This window comes from Erythrolamprus reginae, chromosome 2 (genome assembly GCF_031021105.1).
Source record: "Erythrolamprus reginae isolate rEryReg1 chromosome 2, rEryReg1.hap1, whole genome shotgun sequence".
In the NCBI taxonomy this organism is placed as follows: Eukaryota; Metazoa; Chordata; class Lepidosauria; order Squamata; family Dipsadidae; genus Erythrolamprus; species Erythrolamprus reginae.
This window is the reverse complement of record NC_091951.1, coordinates 122,057,880-122,080,410: the sequence shown is the minus strand read 5'-3', so window position 1 is coordinate 122,080,410 and position 22,531 is coordinate 122,057,880. Positions and strand designations below refer to the sequence as shown.

Genomic DNA, 22,531 nt, shown 5'->3' with positions numbered 1-22,531 from the left:
AGATGGTAACTTCAGTTCAAATCAGAAAAGTATTAAAACTGCAGTTAGAAAATTCCTACACCATATTCTAGTGATATTCAGATTCTTATGATCATATTCAGAAAGATGTGAAAGGGGGAAAACTAATTCTTAAATCACCTGTTTTGCAAGTAAACGAAGAATCCTCATTGCTGCAGAACACGCTATCACTACACAACCCGGTATGTGGGTTACATGGCACATCATCATCACACCTGGGACACACACGCTCACATATCTCCCCATATCGTCCAGCAGAACAAACTATTAAAAAAATGAACAAACTATTAAAAAAATGTTATATCAGTACTGTATACAGAAATTGCTTCTATAATTCACACAATAATAAATATTTTTAATGTGAGAAAAGAATGTATGATGGATGATCTCTGGCGGGCCCGGGACAGCAGTTTATCCTCTGTCCTGGTGCTTCTTGACCTCTCAGCGGCTTTCGATACCATTGACCATGGTATCCTTCTGCACCGACTGGAGGGGTTGGGAGTGGGAGGCACTGTTCTACAGTGGTTCTCCTCCTACCTCTCTGGTCGGACGCAGTCAGTGTTAGTGGGGGGGTCAGAGGTCGACCTCTAGGTCTCTCCCTTGTGGGATACCTCAGGGGTCGGTCCTCTCCCTCCTGCTGTTTAATATCTCCATGAAACCGCTGGATGAGATCATCCAAGGGCATGGGGTGAGGTATCATCAGTATGCTGATGTTACCCAGTTATACATCTCCACCCCATGTCCAGTCAGTGAAGCAGTGGAAGTGATGTGTCGGTGCCTGGAGGCTACTGACAAGACGGAGTGGCTGTGGGTTTTGCCTCCCAAGAACAATTCCATCTGTCCGTCCATTACCCTAGAGGGGGAATTATTGACCCCCTCGGAGAGGGTCTGCAACTTGGGCATCCTCCTCGATCCACAGCTAACATTAGAGAACCATCTTTCAGCTGTGGCGAGGAGGGCGTTTACCTAGGTTCGCCTGATGCACCAATTGCGGCCCTATTTGTATAGGGAGTTTCTGCTCACAGTCGCTCATGCCCTCATCACCTCAAGGTTCGATTACTACAATGCTCTCTACATGGGGCTACCTTTGAAAAGTGTTCGGAAACTTCAGATCATGCAGAATGCAGCCGCAAGAGCTATCATGGGCTTTCCCAGATATGCCCATGTTTCATCAACACTCTGCAGCCTGCACTGGCTGCCGATCAGTTTCTGGTCACAATTCAAAGTGTTGCTAATGACCTATAAAGCCCTAGATGGCATTGGACCAGAGTACCTACGAGACTGCCTTCTGCCGCACGAATCCCACGGCCGATAAGGTCCCACAGAGTTGGCCTTATCCAGGTCCCGTCGACAAAACAATGCCGTCTGGCAGGATCCAGGGTAAGAGCCTTCTCTGTGGCGGCCCAGCCCTCTGGAATTAACTCACTCCGGAGATTCAAACTGCCCCTACCCTCCTCGCCTTCCATAAAATGTTGAAGACTCACTTTTGCCACCAGGCGTGGGGGGATTAATCGCCCCCCTCTTTTTTTCATTGACCTTTATTATGTTTATGTTCAGTTGGACTGAGTGTGTATGATTGTGTAGCAGATAAGTTTTTATAACAATGTATTTTAAATTAGCTTTTAAAAGTTTTTAACATTAGATTTGTATTTATATTGTGTTGCTATTATGTTGTGAGCCTCCCCGAGTCTTCGGAGAGGGGCGGCATACAAATCTAATAAATTTATTATTGTTGTTGTTGTTGTTGTTGTTGTTGTTATTATTATTATTATTATTATTATTATTATTATTATTATTATTATTATTATCATCTGTGTGAGAGACATTTGTAGGTCATACCAAAACATTTTTCAAGAAATCAGCTTAATAAAATTATTGTAGAATAAAATCTGTTTGAATCATTAACACATAGATCTGGCATTATGCTATAGTGTTTGCTATGGTTATTTTCATTTTTTGTTACTTGCTGCCCTGCTTTCTCTTCCATATGAAACCTGCAATAGTACACTTCTTTGGGATGGGACATATCCTGTAAATAAATACACACACACACACACACACACACACACACACACCACATATGGTACATGCACTCACATATTTTTCATTTACATCACTTAGACATGTCCATTTAATGAGCACTCACAGGATAACAGCCAGAACTGACGACCTCTCAGGTCTTGATTGGCAAACTCTGTTTACTGCATCACTGCCGATGACCATTATAACATTTTTTATACAAATCAAAAGACTCATCAAACTACATGTGCCACTAATAACCCCCAAAACTGTTCTGATTTCAGGTTGATTCAGATAATACTTGGAATAAAGGAATTCTCAATGAATCTCATTATAAACATATCCTCTTTATTTTCTCAAAATATTACATTTTTGAGAAAATACACTTACATTTCAACTCTGCATGCAGTTTTCTTTCCTCATCATTATTATCTCAGCAATAAAGTAGATAAGCTTGGAAGTAGCATGAAAGACATTCCACAAGTCATTCTAAAATGTATGGCTAATTAAGGCTAGCCAGGAATCATAAAGAAACAAATAATAAATCACACATCATGCTTACCCTTTGGAGCAAGTTTCAGGACGCAGCCATACTTTTTAGCAAGATTGAACAAATTCAACGTCTCTTCCGTCTCACACCCGGGTGTGACATAATTATTAATTAGTTACTCTCTACTATCTCCACCCTCCTTCTTCCCTGCCTTTTCACCCCCTTCAAAAACGAGTGTTCCTCCATCTGTGGTCTCCCCCATTTGAGTCACTAGAACTCATCTCTATGTCATTAGCTCCGTGGTCTACACTAACATTGCTAACTGTCGGTAGAGCAGGGAGATTTATGATCTCTAAATCCCAGTCATCCTCCAAATCTGAAAACTCCTCACGCTGCAAGGGAGTACATACAACAAAAACAAAGAAAAACAAATTACCCATAACAACAAGGAAGCTTTAGTAAAAAAAAAACCCTCTTTGGCACAAAAACAAAACTGGCTATATAGCTAACATAAAGGTCGCTATAAATCCTTATGCTGACAAATAAAGGCAGAATGCATCAATTATCACAGCAAACAAGAGGAAAGCCTGCTATACACAAAATCTACTGGGCCTTCTATAACTTTGTAAACAACAAACGTAAAGACTCAAGATCCATCCCACTTCTAAAAGGGCCAAATGGGAAAGACTATAATGATGAAACCATTAAGCCCAACCTCTTCAACACATTCTTTAACTTTTGATATAGTTGAAGATACTAAAATAAACAGCAAGCTGCTTACATTCTTAAAGCATTCAATATTTATTCTGGCAATTCTCTGAGAAATGCAGAAAATATAAAAAACCATTATAATAAGTAGAAAGCTCTATTTTATTTTGGGAAAGTCAGCCCTAGATTGACAGGAAACCTTGGTAGATTGTAAGTGACATACAACAGATTTAGAGAAAGCATACAGTAATCTTCTTGCCTATGTTAATCTGTGCAGACAAAAATAAATAGTAAACAAATCATATATTGCACATATTTTTACTGCATACTTGATTTGATCGAGGTTCTGACTGCTTTATTTCTAGTATTATATAGGTCTATACTATTGTGCAGGAGGAAATGTTTTCCAAAATGTGTCACTCCAGTACATGTTTGCAAGGCTAAACAGGCCTGCTTAGCTTCAACCAAGGTAGAATACTTAGAGATTTCTCCATCAGGAAAATAAAATGCTCTTCCAACTTGTTCCGTAAAGAGATCAACAACTGTTGAAAATAAAAACAAACATTAAATAAAACATTTTTATAGCATATGAAAACAAATGAACACGCAGCTTGTTAATATGTAGCATACAATTCATGTTTGGATAAATAGTCTATGAATAATTAGGGGTGGGGGCGGGAAAACAAACTTAGCGAATGCTGGCTGGGGAATTCTGGGAGTTGAAGTCCAGATATCTTCAACTTGCCAAGGTTGGGAAACACTGAACTAGAACATTAACAGCCTTGGTAATATTTTTCATTCTGTTAGAATTCTGTTAAAATTCTAAGTCCTATTTCCACATAAAGTTCTTTTAATGCAGTAGCAAAATTCAAGGTAGGCAAAAATCTAGCTATCAGTGGTGACAGAAGGAGAAACCTCCAGGATGCTTTACACCTCCTAACTGACTTCCATACACTGTTTTGATTTATAAGGATTCATCAGTACTGTAGAAGAGATAAGGAACAACTCCCCTGAAAGCACAATTCAAATCAGAAAACTGACCCTGTAGAGAAAGAGCTGGTCAAAGGAATTCCCTGTCATTCAGTCAGAACAGAAGCAGCTTCTTGGGTGGGAAGCAAATGTTTCAAGGAAAAAACCAAGAAAATCCATTTGCTTTTGAAAACACCTTTGGGACAACTATGATTCTAGGCTGATTGAAAATCTCCATAGATTTCCTACTTCAGCTGGAAATCTCAGGGAGCTTCAAGACAACTCTGGGTAGTTATTCCCCTCATCTTAGCTTCTCAGCTCAAAAATGCACATTTTTCATTATCAAAGAAAAGTAAAAAGTGTGTGTGTGTGTGTGTGTGTGTGTGTGTGTGTAAACATAAAGCAGGATAAAACAGAAACTATCACAGAGATAAGCAAATAGATAAGCAAATAGATAAGCAAATAGTAGCAGTGAGCAATGTCTGAAAAAAGGGAGGAATGAAATAGCAGAGGGGTATTGCAGTTCAGCAGAGACAACATTTCAAGCATTATTTCAAACATTATTTATATTCATCTTCTTAAAGCAAGTGGAAGAGACAAGCCCTCTGAGGATATCTTTATCTGCACAGAAGTATATGAGACAATGTACAGCTACTGTATCCGTATAGGCAGTAAAGAAGGTTATATTCCAGCCAGACTTTTCCTAATTTGTTTTCAAGGATGAGTTTTAATTGAAGCTTTTAAATGATTTTTATTTCTCTATTTTATTATATATAGTTGTGAGTGCTGATTCCTATACTCTGTTGGAAAACTATTTGGCTGAAATAAGTAAAATAATAAATAACAAAATATTCTACACCTATTTACTAATGAGTAACTGAAACACATTAGCATCCAATTTAGAGTAAGCATGCATATGATTCAGCTATGGATACTGAATGGTTTACTGTTCAGTGATCATTTTCACCAGATAGCTGACCTACATTTTGAATCCCTATTAAAAGCTGTTTGTAACCATTATAAGCTATACATACAAGACCATGGTGGGATTCAAAGTTTTTTACTACCAGTTCTGTGGGCGTGGCTTGGTGGAAGTGGCACGAGAAGTGTACTGACAAATCTCCATTCCCACCCCACTCCAGGGGAAGATTAGTGCTAGATCCCCATTTCCTCCCAATCAGCTGGGACTTGGTAAGCAGAGAATAAATGGGGGCCAGTCAGAATGGTATTTACCAGTTCTCCAAACTACTCAAGATTTCCACTACTGGTTCTCCGAACTACTGCCAGTCAGTGGTGGGTTCTACTTACCTTTGCCACTGGTTCCCATCGCAACGTTGCACGTGCATCGTGTCATGGATTTTTGCTTCCGCGCATGCTTACTAGCCTGATAGAGCTCGAAACACAGCTGAGGAGTTGATCAGCTGTGCTTCAGGCAAAGAAATAAAGCTCAGGATGAATCCGCAGGCATGCGGGAGGGCTTTTTTCCAAGTGGAAGAAGAGGAAAAGCCATCCAAAGACAGAAAAATTCACCAAAAATTCTTTTTAAAAAGATGGCAGCGCCCGCAGACCAGTACCAAATGAACCGGATGCATGAGCCATTGTCACATCACCAGCCAACAATTTGGGTGATTTGGTCCAAACTGGGAAGAACCAATCCCTGCTACCAGTTCTCCAGAACCTCCTGAAACCCATCTCTGATACAAAAGATATAATTCTATACCATTTTATTTATCATGAAAAACTATAACTTGCAATCATTATGAAGCTGTCGGTCTGCTTTTTGAAAAACAAATTATGAATTATTTCAGTCACCTTCTTCCCTTTTGCAGATCCATTTTCTGGGTTTGTAACACACTGCCACAGAGAGATAATCTTTGAAAGCAACTCCACAGTCATAATCAGAAGGTATGTATCTTCTATTTCGCCTAATTATCCTGATAATAATTATAAAGAAGTATTGTCAAATGCTATCCTTAAGCCCTATCACAGTTTAATAATATAAAATAAGTTTGGTAAAGATCTTCAAATAGTGTAAGATTAATGAAATGTCCTCTGGCTCAATGAATAGTGGCATCACATACACGTATAAAAGCCATTCTGAAATTGTCATTTCTATTTCTAAAAGTTACTGGCCTAGTTCTATTTATCACATATCAAGTATAATTAGCACATCAACATATATTTTTTAATAGTTATACAACTCAACCACTTCTTTTCTAAATTCCTCAATCAGATTAATTTAATCTTAATTGAACAACTGTGGTTACTAAACCTGAAACAAATCAAGATATTTAAACCAAAATTTGAAGTTGATTTAATATTCTTGGTTATTACACAATTCGTAACTACTTCTCAATTTGGCCAGATTGGGAAGCTAGTTAAAAATATGGCAGTTTGATTTCTCATTTTTCAGGGAAAAGGGAAAAGACTTACTATGTAGGAAAAATACTTGTTTGTACTGTATCTTATTTTTTGTTATTAAAATGTAGTATGATCATCTAAGCAAGGCTGTTTTGGCTGTCCAAACTGGCAAACCAATAGACCCCCACCCCCAAATTATCTACCAATTGTACATGTTTATTTATTATACCACTTTACTTTTAAACCTTTTATATTTTAGTAAAATAAAAACCAATGATTACATTTTATGCAGCTGTAGAAGAGAAGAGCAGAACAAGTTGACAGATCACTAAGTTATCTATCTATCTATCTATCTATCTATCTATCTATCTATCTATCTATCTATCTATCTATCTATCTATCTATCTATCTATCTTCTATGACAGCTTAAGTTCATACAATGACTGAACAACCAAACTGATTTATTTCAGAAACAGTCTCACCATGCATTTTGAAAAACTGAAGATGAATTATCAACCCAAACATACTGAGAGGTTCGCTTATAGAAGATGAAACCAACCCAGCTGTCATCTCCTGTGTATTGAACCCACATCTGAAAACAAAACAGTCATCTGAACTTTGTATTAACATGAGTCTGGAAGAAAATTTGGTCAAAATAACAACTGGCATCTGTCCAAAACTAGAGGGAAATTTCTAAACACTATGTTGGAACAAGCATTAATATTTATTACCCAACATAAGATCATATACTTTAAAATAGAAGACTCGGTTTAAGAACTTAAAATAATATACTTATAATATATTTAAAATAATATACTTAAAATAGAAGATTCAGTTTAAGAACTTAAAATAATATACTTACCGTATATACTCGAGTATAAGCCGAGTTTTTCAGTCCCAAAAATGGGCTGAAAAACCTGACCTCGGCTTATACTTGAGTCACCACAAGAGGGCGCCGAATCACCACAAGAGGGTGCCCCGCCAGCAAGCTAAACGGGGAGGACGGGGACGGCATGAACTCTCTCCAGGCTTTAGAAGCCTCCAGCCGGAGAGAGAAGCAGATTTGTCACAGAGATCCACTTGGTACGGCAGCAGGGGAAGGAGGAGAAGGAGGAGGAGGACAGCTCTTTCCTTTCCTCCTCCTCCCCCGCGGCTGTGGGCTATTCTGGCTCTCCTCCGCCTCATTTCCCTGTTGCCATCCCAAGTGGATCTCTTTAGCAAATCTGCTTCCCTGCACAACACATGGGGCAATAAAGAGAGACGGAGGAGAGAGCCAGCAAGCTAAGGGGGGGGAGGGACCGGGACGGCATGAACTCTCTCCAGGCTTTAGAAGCCTCCAGCCAGAGAGAGAAGCAGATTTGTTAAAGAGATCCACTTGGTACGGAAGGAGGAGCAGGGCAGCTCTTTCCTTTCCTCCCCCGCGGCTGTGGGGTATTCTGGCTCTCCACCTCCTCCTTTCTCTGTTGCCGTCCCAAGTGGATCTCTTTAGCAAATCTGCTTCCCTGCACAACACATAGGGCAATAAAGGGAGACGAGGAGGAGGGAGGATCAGGGGTGGGAGATCAAGCCAACGAGCCAGCCAGCAAGCTAAAGAGGGGGGGGGGGAGAAACAGCATGAACTCTCTCCAGGCTTCTAAAAACTCAAGTTTAAAGAGCCCTGGGTTAGGGTTAGAAATGCAAGAGTCTTCAAACCTGGAAAAATTAGGGCTTGTGGACTTCAACTCCTACTCCTGAAGTAGCATGGCTGGTGCAGGAATTCTGGGAGTTGAAGTCCACTAGTCTTAAAACTGTCAAGTTTAAAGAGCCCTGGGTTAGAGTTAGAAATGCAAGAGTCTTCAAACCTGGAAAAATTAGGCTTGTGGATTTCAACTCCTACTCCTGAAGTAGCATGGCTGGTGCAGGAATTCTGGGAGTTGAAGTCCACTAGTCTTAAAACTGTCAAGTTTAAAGACCCCTGGGTTAGGGTTAGAAATGCAAGTCTTCAAACCTGGAAAGATTAGGGCTTGTGGACTTCAACTCCTACTCCTGAAGTAGCATGGCTGGTGCAGGAATTCTGGGAGTTGAAGTCCACTAGTCTTAAAACTGTCAAGTTTAAAGACCCCTGGGTTAGGGTTAGAAATGCAAGTCTTCAAACCTGGAAAGATTAAGGCTTGTGGACTTCAACTCCCACTCCTGAGGTAGCATGGCTGGCAGGGCCGCCGATAGACGGGTACTGCTGAGAGTCCCGTACCGGGCCCGGTGATTAGAGGGCCCCCGCAGTGAGCAGCTCCTTGCACATGCGCAGACTGTCACCTCAGTAAAGAAAAAGACCGGGCCCTTTTGCGCATGTGCAAGGAGCTGCTAATTTGGCGCCAGAAGGCCGGGGCTCCTAATTGTTAAAAAAGTTGTGAGAAGAGGAAGCTCAGCTTCCTTCTTAGCGCCTTCCAAGTTTTCTGGCAACTGCAGCGCCCCGCCCGGCTGGATCTTCCCTGGCGGCTGCAGCAGGTGAGCTTTGGGGCTGGTGGTAGGGTAGCGGCAGCGGAAGGGCGGCGCGCAGCGGGAGGGTGATGGCGGCAGCGACAGCCGCAGCGGGTAGTAGGCCCCTCTCCCCCCCTCAGCCGGGCGGGGCGCTGCAGTCACCGCCGCCGCTTGGAGTACACGTGGGCGCTATTGTGGCTGGCCGCCTTTTTTGGGGCCATGTGCGCTATGCCCGGACGTTCGACCCACGGCCGGCCGGGAAGGGAGAACTTCTGGCAACAGGTGGGTTGAGTTAACACCGTCAATCAGAGCTTCCCTTCGGTAAAAGAAAAATAACCCGGATGAATGGACGTGAGGGAAACTCGAGGCGCCTTCCCAAAGCAAAAGAAGGGAGGTTTGTTGTCGTGTGGGGCTGGTCTTCAGAACCTGGTTGTAACTTATACCAGCGTTTCCCAACCGGTGCGCTCCTGCTCGATGACGCGGTTTTCGGCGCTCTCCTGCTGGGCCCCAAAGAAGGAAGGCAGGAAGGAGAGCTTCATTCTTTGCGCCTTTTTCCCGTCTTCCTTCTTTGAGGCCCAGCAGGAGAACGCCGAAAACCGCGGCATCGAGCAGAAGCCAGGGGACAGCTGCGAGCGGGAGCCCCAGGACGGAAGTACCGGCAGCGCCCCGCCCAGCTGGAACTTTCCTGGCATCGGCGGCAAGTGTCCTTTGTGGCCCGGTGGGAGGGCACTGGCGGTAGGAGGAGGGGGTGGCTGCAGCGGCCGCAGGCAGTCGCGGGGAGATGGTGGTGGCGAGAGGGAGCTCCAGGAGGCGGCGAGAGGGAGCGCTCTCTCTCTCTCTCTCTCAGCTGACTGCAAGCGGGAGCCCTGACGTGGCAGTTGGACGTGCTGCTGGACGTCGTACATGCTGGTGCTGCGGGCCTGGCATACGGTGTCCAGCAGCATGTCCAGCTGCCGCCGTCAGGGCTCCCGCTTGCAGTCAGCTAAGAGAGAGAAAGAAAGAGAGACATATAAGAGAGGCAGAGAGAGAGAGAGAGACATAGCAAGAGAGGCAGAGAAAGAGAGACAGAGCAAGAAAGAAAGACAGCGAGAGGCAGAGAAAGAGAGAGAGAGAAAGAGCGAGAGAAAGAGAGACATAGCAAGAGAGGCAGAGAGAGAGAGAGAGAAAGAGAGACATAGCAAGAGAAAAAGAGAGACTTAGCAAGAGAGGCAGAGAGAGAGAGAAAGAAAGAAAGAGAGACATAGCAAGAGAAAAAGAGAGACATAGCAAGAGAGGCAGAGAGAGAGAGAAAGAAAGAGAGACATAGCAAGAGAAAAAGAGAGACTTAGCAAGAGAGGCAGAGAGAGAGAAAAAGAAAGAGAGACATAGCAAGAGAAAAAGAGAGACATAGCAAGAGAGGCAGAGAGAGAGAAAAAGAAAGAGAGACATAGCAAGAGAAAAAGAGAGACTTAGCAAGAGAGGCAGAGAGAGAGAGAAAGAAAGAAAGAGAGATAGCAAGAGAGGCAAAGAGAAAGAAAGAGACATATAGCAAGACAGTGAAAGAGAGAGATAAAAAAGCAAGAAAGAGATAGCAAGGGAGACAGAGAGAGAGAGAGAGCAAGGGAGAGAGAAAGACAGAGGAAGGGAAGGAGGGAGAGAGAAAAAGAGCAAAAAAGAGAGGAAGAAAGAAAGAAAGAGGGATGGAGAGAGAGAAAGAAGGGAAGGAAGGAAAAGAGAGAAAGAGGGAGAAACAGAGCGAAAGGGAGGCAGAGAGAGGGGTTTTTTGTCCAAACTTTTCTTTAGCCCGCCCCCCCCCGCCCCCCCCTTTCAATGTTCCCCAGGATTTTGAAAATATGAATAATGTGCCGCGGCTCAAAAAAGGTTGGGAAACACTGACTTATACAACGATAGAATCCCTGTATTATCAGAGGGTCTCCAACCTTGGCGACTTTAAGACTTGCGGACTTCAACTCCCAGAGTTCCCCAGGCAGCTTCGCTGGCTGAGGAACTCTAGGAGTTGAAGTCCGGAAGTCTTAAAGTCGCCAAGATTGGAGACCTCCTGCTCTATCTACACTGCTCAAAAAAATAAAGGAAACACTTAAACAACACAATATAACTCCAAGTAAATCAAACTTCTGTGAAATTAAACTGTCCACTTAGGAAGCAACGCTGATTGACAACTTGGAGTTTGTATTGTGTTGTTTAAGTGTTCCCTTCACTTTTTTTTGAGCAGTGTACTTTGAAATTAACTTGGATACCACGGGCTCGCTCAGACCTGCGTTCACCGATGGGCGTAAAAACTAGATCGAAAAGGATATTGAGATGTGAAGCAATATGAAATTGTATTTGTTGTTTTTTTAACAGCTCCTATTTTAATACCACTGATAACTACACAACCCCCTGGATAATTAGAATAGAATAACAGTGGGAAGGCACCTTGGAGGTCTTCTAATCCAACCCCCTGCTTAGACAGGAATCCTACACTACTTCAAACAGATGATTTTTTTAAAAAAAAGTAGTTATTATGTAAACATTAAAAAATAACATAGTACATAATCTATCATTTTACAATATACTTATTTGTTTGTTTAAATTTTGTATTTGCATTTTATAAGACAAGCAACAAAACAACACAACATAACAAACACCACCCCCGTCCCTTTTGAACTGTTATCCTCACATTTCCTTCTTTATATAGTTATACGGCCTGTAACATCAGCGGTTATTATATGATTATTCTATAGTTCCAGTAAAACTAAGGTCAAGTTGTTGCTATCATAATCTTATGAATAAAGTTAATTCTGGGAACATCGGGTTTTATTTACCATATATACTCGAGTATAAGCCGACCCGAGTATAAGCCGAGGCACCAATTTTTGCCACAAAAACTGGGAAAACGTATTGACCCGAGTATAAGCCGAGGTTAGAAAATGCAGTGGCTACTGGTAACTTATAAAAATGGAAAACAATAAAATTACATTAATTGAGACATGTTTTAGAATATTTATTTTAAAGAAAACCAGTAAACTAGCTCTGTAAATTTAAAAGAGGGTAAACAAATTAACAATATTAACAATAAAGTAAAAAGTAAAAAAAGTAGCTCGATCAGGAACAAAGCTAAAACCTAAGAGTTAAAATCCTTCAAAACTGGATTCCTTCTCATCATTAATTGGATTTACATTATTGTTCTGTTTTTATATATGCTGTGAGCCACCCTGAGTCCTTGGAGAGGGATTGCATACAAATCCAATTAAATAAATAAATAAACAAACAAACAAACAAATAAGTGTATCCAAAGAAGAGCTTCAGCATTAGCTGCTGTGAGGTTATCAGCATAGAAAACCAAACAGATAGATAGATAGATAGATAGATAGATAGATAGATAAATAGATAAATAGATAGATAGATAGATAGATAGATATAGATAGAAAGATAGACAGACAGACAGACAGACAGAAAAATAGATAGATAGATAGATAGAAATAGATAGATAGATAGATAGATAGATAGATAGATAGATAGATAGATAGATATAGATAGAAAGATAGATAGACAGACACAGAAAAATAGATAGATAGATAGATAGATAGATAGATAGAAATAGATAGATAGATAGATAGATAGATATAGATAGAAAGATAGACAGACAGACAGACAGACAGACAGATAGAAAAATAGATAGATAGATAGATAGAAATAGATACAGATAGATAGATAGATAGATAGATAGAAAGAAAAATAGTTAGATAGAAAAATAGATAGATAGAAATAGATACAGATAGATAGATAGATGATAGATAGATAGATAGATAGACAGACAGACAGATAGATATAAAGATAGATAGATAGATAGATAGATAGACAGATAGATATAAAGATAGACAGACAGATAGAAAAATAGATAGATAGATAGATAGATAGATAGATAGAAAGAAATAGATACAGATAGATAGATAGATAGATAGATAGATAGAAAAATAGATAGATAGAAAGATAGACAGATAGAAAAAGAATTCCTGTCTAGCTCTGCCTCATAACACATTATTAGATCCTATCCAAGCAAGGACAGCAACTACCACAAAATACCATTTTTTAAACAGTTTAAATCCTTTCAAAGGAGGGGGAGGAGAATCTGACAGCAGGGGGCCTTTTTAATCCGACTCACCATTGCAAATGGCTGCCTTCTTTGCTTGATCTAGGGAGAGGAACTACGGCGTGCCAGAGGGGACAAAAGCTGGTGCCTCCTCGCTCTGGCTCAAGCAATGGCGCCCTCGTGTGGTGACTTTGTCAATGACCCGAGTATAAGCCGAGGCTGTGTTTTTCAGCCCATTTTTGGGGCTAAAAAACTCGGCTTATACTCGAGTATATACGGTACAGCTATTTTCAGATGATTATCTAACGTCTTCTTAAAAACTTTAAAAAAGTAGTTTTAAAATGGTGGGGGGCCCCCCAGACACTTAGGCTGTATTGGGCCCCAAAATTCCTGATGGCGGCCCTGATGGCTGGTGCAGGAATTCTGGGAGTTGAAGTCCACTAGTCTTAAAACTGTCAAGTTTAAAGACCCCTGGGTTAAGTTTAGAAATAGGTTTTAGCTTGGTTGCTGATTGAGCTACTTTTTTTACTTTTTAATTTATTGTTATTACCAGATTGCTTTCGTTTACCCTCTTTTAAATTTACAGAGCTAATTTTGGTTTTCTTTAAAATAAATATTCTAAAACATTTAATCTACTGATGTCTCAATTAATGTAACTTTATTGTTTTCCATTTTTATAAGTTACCAGTAGCCACTGCATTTTCTAACCTCGGCTTATACTCGGGTCAATAAGTTTTCCCAGGTTTTTGTTGCAAGCACTGGTGCCTCGGCTTATACTCGGGTCGGCTTATACTCGAGTATATACGGTATTCTAAAATTATATATTCCTCATATAAGATGCCCAGGACTTCGCTTATACGCACATTCCTTTAAAGTGAACTTCTACCAGTATGTGCACATTATATTCTAACACCAATGTTAACTGCAGTAAAATTTAACAGCTAATATCTACTTTGAAACGTATTCTCAGTCATGTCAGAATTACTGTATATAATACACAACTAACAACTATGATTAGAGAGACCTCTTCGCCAACTTAGTATGTTATGCCTCATAAAATGAAATTCAACTTACAACATGAAAATAGTAAAACAAATAATGATACCTTTTCACGACTGTTTGTAATTTTAACCAAATCTGTTTTCTTAAATCCTTGGCAAGCAATCTGTGCATTGTCCCATGTATCTTTTTTAATGTTTTCCACATAATAACATGCTTTGGAAAAATAATGCCACTGGGGTAGTTTTGGACACATGCCTGTGAAAACTTTTTTTTAAAAAAAAGCAGTTGTAATGAAATAATCCTTCACATGGTTAGATGTGGAAACAGAGGTCAAACAAAAATATGCTTCAATATTGATGCACAATTTCTGGATATGTACGTATGCAATTATTCATTTATTTATTTTGTCAAGTACATATTAAGTAATATATATATAAGTATAAACAAGATTTGAATACATGAAATAGATACGAATGAAAGGGAACATTAGGACAGGGACGGTAGGCACGCTGGTGCACTTATGCATGCCCCTTACAGACCTCTTAGGAATGGGGTGAGGTTAGCAATAGAAGTCAAAGGTTAAATTCTGGGGGGTTTGGGGATGAAACCACAGAGTCAGGTAGTGCATTCCAGGCACTGACCACTCTGTTGCTGAAGTCTATTCTGTGCGTGTGTATTGTTGTGGTTGAAGCTGAAGTAGTCATTGACAGGTATGACATTGAGGGGATAATTTTAGGAACTACACTTACGTCATACTGAAGGTAGCATAGTTCTAAGTTGTTTAAGCCCAGAATTTCAAGTCTGATGGCATAAGGGAGTAGGGGAATGGAGGACGCTTCTCGTGAAATATCCCTAGACATGCTCAATTGTATTAATGTCCAATATGCAGTGCGGGTTCCAGATATTTATTTATTTATTTATTTATTTATTTATTTATTTATTTATTTATTTATTTATTTATTTATTTATTTATTTATTTATTTGATTTGATTTGATTTGATTTGATTTGATTTGATTTGTATCCCTCGGGGCGGCTCACAACAGCAATAGAACAATTCATAACAACATTTAAAAAAATGACTTGTATTCAAGAATTGGTCTAGAAAATGTTTTGCATGCTCTGCTTAGTAGTGTAATACTTATCGAATAAGAAGCTATGCAAGATTAGGTTTACAATTTTTAATGCCTTTTTGAAGATGTTGTTATAGAGCGTTTTGACACTTAGATCATTAGTTATGAGTACTCCAAAATCCTTGACAGAGTGAAGGTCATCTCCAAGGCTGTGTCCACTCAGCTTGTATTTTGTGTTCTGATTCTTTTTGCCAGTGTAAGACAGAACATTTGTTGGTTGAGATTTGGAGTTGCCAATTGTGTGACCATTCTGATACAAAGTCAAGGTCTTTTTGAACTAAAAATTGGCATTAATAATATTGAAATGATTTTCTCTTCTTGGTTGCATAAATGTCCCTACTCTGAATCACAAATGCTATTTAGCATATTAATTTTACACATGATAATATAATTGAACATTAGTATTAATAAAATGTTGAGTTTCTTCAACTCAACTTTTTTTACTGATAAACTACAGGGGGTGGACAAAAGAATGGAAACACCTTGAAAAATCATCAAAATATCTTTAAATATCTTTTACAGCCTCAATTCTCGGAGGTATTGATTCATATAAATTGTGAATTTGGCGGGCGGGGAGCAGCGGCGAGAAGCCAGGGGCACGAGGGGGCTGGAGGCGCTGGGGGGGCGTGGGTGGCCGCGGCTCCTTGCGCGCCATTGGAAAAGGGTGCGTGGAGGGGTGTTTTGGGGGGCACACGCGCGTGCGCGCAGCTTAGAACATACAGTGCTGCATAGTAGGACATTTTTAAAACCAGAGCACAGAAAAAGATATATACTAAACATAGGAGTGGTACAATTCAAGATGTATGGTTTTACAAATTTGATTCAGTTGAACATATTGTACCTTCTAAAATGTAACAATTATATTATATAGTTTGAAATGTTACTATGTGATTACAATCCTAAAGGTCAATTGATTCCATAATCTATGTATTCTAGGTACATATTGACATGCAAATTATAAGAAAAACAATAAGAAAAATAAAAACAAACTAAATGTTTTAAAAAAGCAAAAAGTTATCAGTGTTTAGAAATAATATATTTTACCTGGTTTAGTACATTTTGGATCTGGAGAGTCTAAGCCACATTTTGTTAGAGTAGGAGCTATACATTTGCCAGTGATAGGGTTGCAGGGAAGGTCATTCTTACACTTTGGGCATTTGGATTGACAGTTTGTGCCATAAAGTCCAGCACTACAAACTAAAAGGAAAGTTTGAATTTAAACATCTTCAGAAAAAGCTAGAAGACTAATAGGTAATTTTTCATGGTTCTTCTAAGAACTATTTGAAGTTCCCAAGTACTTTACAAAATACAATAAAATCAGAACATGGTCATGATTATGAGAACAGGTGACCTTCATTATTCACAAGGGTTTTGTACCAGTCTAACAATCATGGTTAATGAAATAGTGAATAATGAGATCTTGAAAAAAGCATTATTTGAATATGCAGAATCTATCTTTTTTGTAGCCTTACTATAAATAAAATATATAGAAAACCTGTAAATCAGAACCAAGATTCAAACCCATAAATAAGTAAAATTATTTCCTATAGATAGCCAGGTGTATTCTACTTTTTTTCTTATTTAGTTAATTTAGTTAATTTAATTGAGAATTATGTTATGCAAATCCCTATAGACACTCATTTAATGCACATCTTTTTTTAATCCTTGAACCCATAAATCAGCATATCATTTTATTATTTTTTCAGTAAAAGGTCCATATAAAGCATTTAATCTTTCAGAAAGTTTTTGTTGTTTCGCTGACAAAATAGATCAGCTTGATAAATTCTAATATTTTGACAAGCCACTCTGCCACTATAGGAATTTTACTTCCATCTTTAAGCATACAATAATCTTGCTCAAATTATCATATACAAAATCAATCTGATATATCTCTTTCCTAAATCATTAGCCATTAATCCCAATAAAAATAAGTTCTTTACAATATTTATCTTTAAAATCTTTTGCAGCATTATATGATTTACATCCAAAATTTCTTAGCTTTTATCACAAGTCTACCATGCATTATAAAATGTCCCGTCATGTTTTTCAAATTTTCTTGTGTCTTATACCAATGATGCATCAATTTATAAATTATTTCTTTTCAGTGTAAATTTGTAAATTTAATATTAGTTAACCACATTCTTTCCAAAGAAACCAATCAGTATATTATATCCAAAATTAAAAGCCCATTTTGCCATGCAATCTTTAATTCAAACTTTTTCAGTTTCAAATCTTAACCAAAGTTTGTACATTTTTACTACTAGGTATTCAACATTTTCATGTAGTTCAAAAATTCAATTTCGTAGTTGAATTTCAAATTCCACTTTGTGCTTTTCTCAATTCCAATTATCTTTTTATCCATATTAAACCTTTCTTTTAACAGACAATATTAAAACCATTGAAAATTATTTTGTTCTTCATCTGTCCCTATTTTTCAGCAACAAATACCTAAAATTATAAGTAATTGAATTCTGTATAATGGGAGCGATTTGTACTAACTTGGGCCTATTTATATAGAGGCTGACTCTTTTCCCTCATAGTTTACCATGGAAAGAAGGGCAGACTTAGCCAATGGTAAGCACTTTTCCTAAATGTTTCACATTTATTTTATAGGCTCTTGTAGAATAGCAAAAATAAATATAAATCCTAATAATGTCTTCCTACAGATGAGAATGTGCACAAATATCTGAGAGTCACTTTGATGTAATTTGATGTCATTCATTCAGTATACAGTGATATCTCGTCTTACGAACCTCTCATCATACAAACTTTTCAAGATACAAATCCAGGGTTTAAGATTTCTTTGCCTCGTCTTAAGAACCATTTCCATCTTACGAACCTCTCTTACTGCACGTGCACTCTCTTACTGCCGCAGGGATTCCCCTGCCTTGTGATTGCCACCGCTGGGATTTCCCATTCGTTTCCCGCCCTCGCCAGGATTCCCCGCCTCCCGACTGCCAGCCGAAGCGCCTGGGATTTTCCCTTGGCTTTCCAGCGGCGGGTCGAGATGCCCCCCTTCCTCCTTCTCCAGCCCGACAGGAGGCGAAGCGCTGGGGGGGGAAGTGTCAGGCTGCCCCTCCTTCCCTCCCCAGACGAAAACGCTTTCGTCCAGGGCTGTCAGCAAAGGGCTTGCAGGAGAGATGGGGCAGGCATTCCCATACAATAGCATTAAAATACAATCAAAATTGCATAATAAAATTAGTAATATAATAACAATAAAAAATATCTTTAAAAAAACCATAATCACACAGCAGTCAATCTAATTCTAGACCTGCCACAAAAGCCAGATCTTAACGGCTTTCTGGAAAACTAGTAGGGAGAAGATAGTGTGAATCTCTAAGGGCAGTTGATTCTACAGGGTCAGAGCCACCATAGAGAAGGCTCTTCCCCTAGGTCCCGGCATTGCTTGGTGGACAGGACCTGGAGAAGGCCGACTCTGTCAGCCCTTACTAGCCGCAATGAGGTATGAGGTTGGAGGTGGTCCCATAAATAGTCTGGCCCTGCACCATTTAGGGCTTTAAAAGGTGATAACCAGTACCTTGAATTGGGTTCAGAGACCAACTGGCAACCAATGCAGCTCGTATAAAGATGGAGTAATACAGGCATACCTAAGTATACCTGAAATTGCACACGCTGCTGCATTTTGTGCCAGCTGAAGTCTCCGAACACTCTTCAAGGGTAGCCTCATGTAGAGTGCTTTGCAATAGTCAAGATGAGAGAAGATGAGGGCGTGAGTGTCTGTGCGGAGTGCCTCCTGGTCAAGGTCGGGCCGCAACTGGTGGACAAGTTGAACCTGTGCGAAAGCCCCCCCTAGCCACAACTGAGAGGTGGGACGGGGAAATTGTTTCTCCCCCCAAGACCAAAGACGGAAAGATGGAATTGTCTTTAGGAGGAAGGACCCACAGCCACTCAGTGTTGTCCGGGTTCAGTTTTAACCTGTTTATCCCCATCCAGACCCTTACAGCTTCAAGACACGGCACAAGGGGCAAATCTGAGCCAACCATTATCTTGGAGCTCAATCATAATTTCATTTTAAAAACTATACAACCACTCAGATTATAAAGCCCATACAATAGATTAGTTGCTTTAAATAACTCACCAGACTTCAGGTATAATATATCATTTGCCTTAAGACTTTTGAATATCTCTTTTCCGCTAACTGTATGATAATAATTCTCTGAGAAGACTACACCAGTACAAACATCTCTTTCAAAAATGCAGTCTTCCTCAGCAGATTGTAAATCAGGGAAACTCTTAGGCAATACCATTTCCCTTTCTGGTATTATGTGGCCTTCATATTTCTCAAATATATGCAAATCTGCACAGAAAAGAATTATAGATCATTATTATTAACATTATTAAATTAATTACATTTGGATGCCCTGAAATTCTGCGCAGTTCACCGGTAAAAACATTTAAAACAACAGGAAAAATGAAATAATAAGCAAAAATTTATAAAGTTATCGAAGGCATTTCATACTAATAATTATGCTGACACAGATAAATATGATACAAAAGATCTCTCTAAAATGAAAAACCAGAATGTCTCTATACAATAAAGGAAGCTCTCAAAAGATCTGAAGGAAATACTGTAACGAAAGCCAACAAAGACTATAGACATAACTGTGCTCAACTAAAATAAATACAACCTACGGTTGAGCTATGAAACCATACATAGCAACAGTTTCTGAGAAAACTGGGAAGGAAAAATCCATTGTGTATAAAATAGTTTAAGTTTTGTTTTAACAAGATCAGTGTCTGCTGTTTTAGGTTCTGTTTTAATAAGATAGGTGTTTGCTGTTTAAGTTTTGTGATAAAAAGATAAGCATCTGCTGCTCTTGTGGAAGGGACTGTTTACCCAATTTGTATCTGTTTAGGGAATATGATAGAAGCATAGAAACATAGAAGATTGACGGCAGAAAAAGACCCTATGGTCCATCTAGTCTGCCCTTATACTATTTCCTGTATTTTATCTTAAGATGGATATATGTTATCCCAGGCATATTTAAATTCAGTTACTGTGGATTTATCAACTACATCTGCTGGAAGTTTGTTCCAAGCACCCACTACTCTTTCAGTAAAATATTTTCTCATGTTGCTTCCAATCTTTCCCCCAACTGACCTCAGATTGTGCCCCCTAGTTCTTGTGTTCACTTTCCTATTAAAAACATTTCCCTCCTGAATCTTATTTAACCCTTTAACATATTTAAATGTTAAATTGATAAACCATATAAGGTACTATTCATCTTTAGAAAGGAAACAGGATGTAGATCATATTTAGGCAGGAACTGTGTGTACCTCTATGATAGGTTGTAACCTACCACGCTAGATTAGCTAGCGTAGGATTAGGAGTTGTTGTAATAGTAGATTAACCCCTTCTTTAGCTTCTGTCTGGTGTCTCTTCTTGCGAAGAGCACCATGCTTTGCAAATCGTTTTTTATATACCCAGAGAGTAAACATTTCTGTTCTATTTGTCCAAACGTCTCGTGTGAACTTTTTCATTAAACTTCAGTGCACAACTGGAATGGCATTTCTTTACTTTCTAAGCAAGCAAATAAAGGATGAATTAGCATTTAGAATTTAAAAAATATATAGAAAAGAATCCTAATCAGTTTTTCATCAGCACAGAGAATAAAGGAAAGGTAACATTACATGAGAATAGTTCTCACATGTTTATTTCTCACCCCTATTGATAGGAAGGGAATAGATAAGAATAAAAATCTGATACTTGCCTTCTTTTCTTTTACATATAAAGTTGAGCTTGTTGTTGCATTTTGCAGATCGCAGTGCTAATGATCTTTGGATAAGCGTACCACAGCTATCTAGCGTATTTCCTTTTATCTGTAACCTGAATAGAAATAAATTATAAATTAAATTGGAAAATATAATCTGTTATAATCCAGTTTACTACTCTGTTTTAAGGAACACTCTTCCCAAAACAAGATAAGATACTAGACAAGAATCTTATACACCTATCTGTTGCCCTTGAAATAATTCTACAGAGGCAGTCCTCACTGATTTTCTTTTATTTTTCTAGCTTTTCAACTTGTAAAGGCTTTCTAGAAAAAATATTTATCAAATAGCAAGGCGCAAAAAGCAGCAAGATGCAGAAAACAAATTTCCTGAAAAAAATACCTCTGCTAGAATTTGAATCTCACTATTTGGTCACACTATTAAGTATTTGGTCCCACTATTAAGACTCTAATCATCAACTTCCACTTTGACATCATTGTGATAATGGCTGGAAAATAAAAAATGGAAAATGGAAAATAGAAAATGGAAAATCCACCAAGCCTAGTGAAATCCAGCTGGTAACCGCTGCTGGGAGACAATATGGGTCATAGCATCTTTTAATTTCTTGGCTGCACTTCTCATCTGCAATGATCTTGGAGCCCAGGAAAATAAAATCTGTCACTACCTTCATTTCTTACCTATATACTGTATTTGCCAGGATTTGAGACTCTACTTCTTCACCCGCATCAAGAAGCTCTTGAGTTCCTCTTCACTCCTGCAGGTCCCTTGGACCGCAAGGAGATCAACACTGACTGTTCTTTAAAGGGCCAGATCTGAATATGAAACTCAAATACTTTGGACACTTAATGAGAAGGAAGGACTCACTGGAAAAGAGCCTAATGCTGGGAACAATTGGGGGCAAAAGAAGAAGGGGGCGACAGAGAATGAGGTGGCTAGATGGAATCACTGAAGCAGTCAGTGTCACATTAAGTGGACTCCAGAGGGATGGATAGAGAACAGGAAGACTTAGAGGAACGTTGACCATGGGGTCACGGGTTGGACATGACTTCACAACGAACAACAACGAAGACACAGGTATGAATGTAGAAATCATTCAACAAGCGGGGGCGGGGGGGAGAGGTATATGCAGTGAGGGTCTTCTGGCCAGACCGGGGGGGGGGAGGGAACACATGGGCAGGAAGCAAAATCTCACTTGACAATGCGACCACAAGATTTTCGAAAGGTCCAGGTCCAGCAACAGCAACGACTCCAAGCTCTAGCTGCCTGGCTTGCTCTCCCGTGCTGCATGCCATCTTCTCGGGGTGGCGATGCCGCCCTGATCGAGTCAGTAGCTGGTTTGGAGCCTCGTGGCTTTAAGGAGCACAGTGCTGGAGGCTTGGCGGCACGCTGCTCTCCACTGAGCGTGCCAAGGTTGTGCTGACAATGAATAGCTGCTGCTAGTGCTGCTTGGAGGGCGAGAAGAGCAGAGCCCCTCCATTGAGCCCCTCCTCCTTGCCTACTTTTGCACAGGTGAGACCTCTGGCCGCTTCTCCTCCCTCGTTCCGAAAGGT

The 22,531-nt window shown here is 39.5% G+C and overlaps 1 protein-coding gene across 1 annotated transcript; it reads right to left on the bottom strand.

Annotated features, from left to right (window-relative positions):
• Positions 1-6,008: 6,008 nt before the first annotated feature.
• Positions 6,009-22,273, bottom strand: LOC139159427 (uncharacterized). Its single transcript, XM_070736743.1, has 6 exons — positions 22,174-22,273; positions 19,327-19,545; positions 16,272-16,424; positions 14,200-14,360; positions 7,048-7,157; positions 6,009-6,138 (listed from the first exon to the last, which is right to left on the bottom strand). The coding sequence occupies exons 1-6, from the start codon at positions 22,271-22,273 to the stop codon at positions 6,009-6,011; spliced, it is 873 nt and encodes a 290-aa protein (XP_070592844.1).
• Between the last annotated feature and the right edge of the window lie 258 nt (positions 22,274-22,531).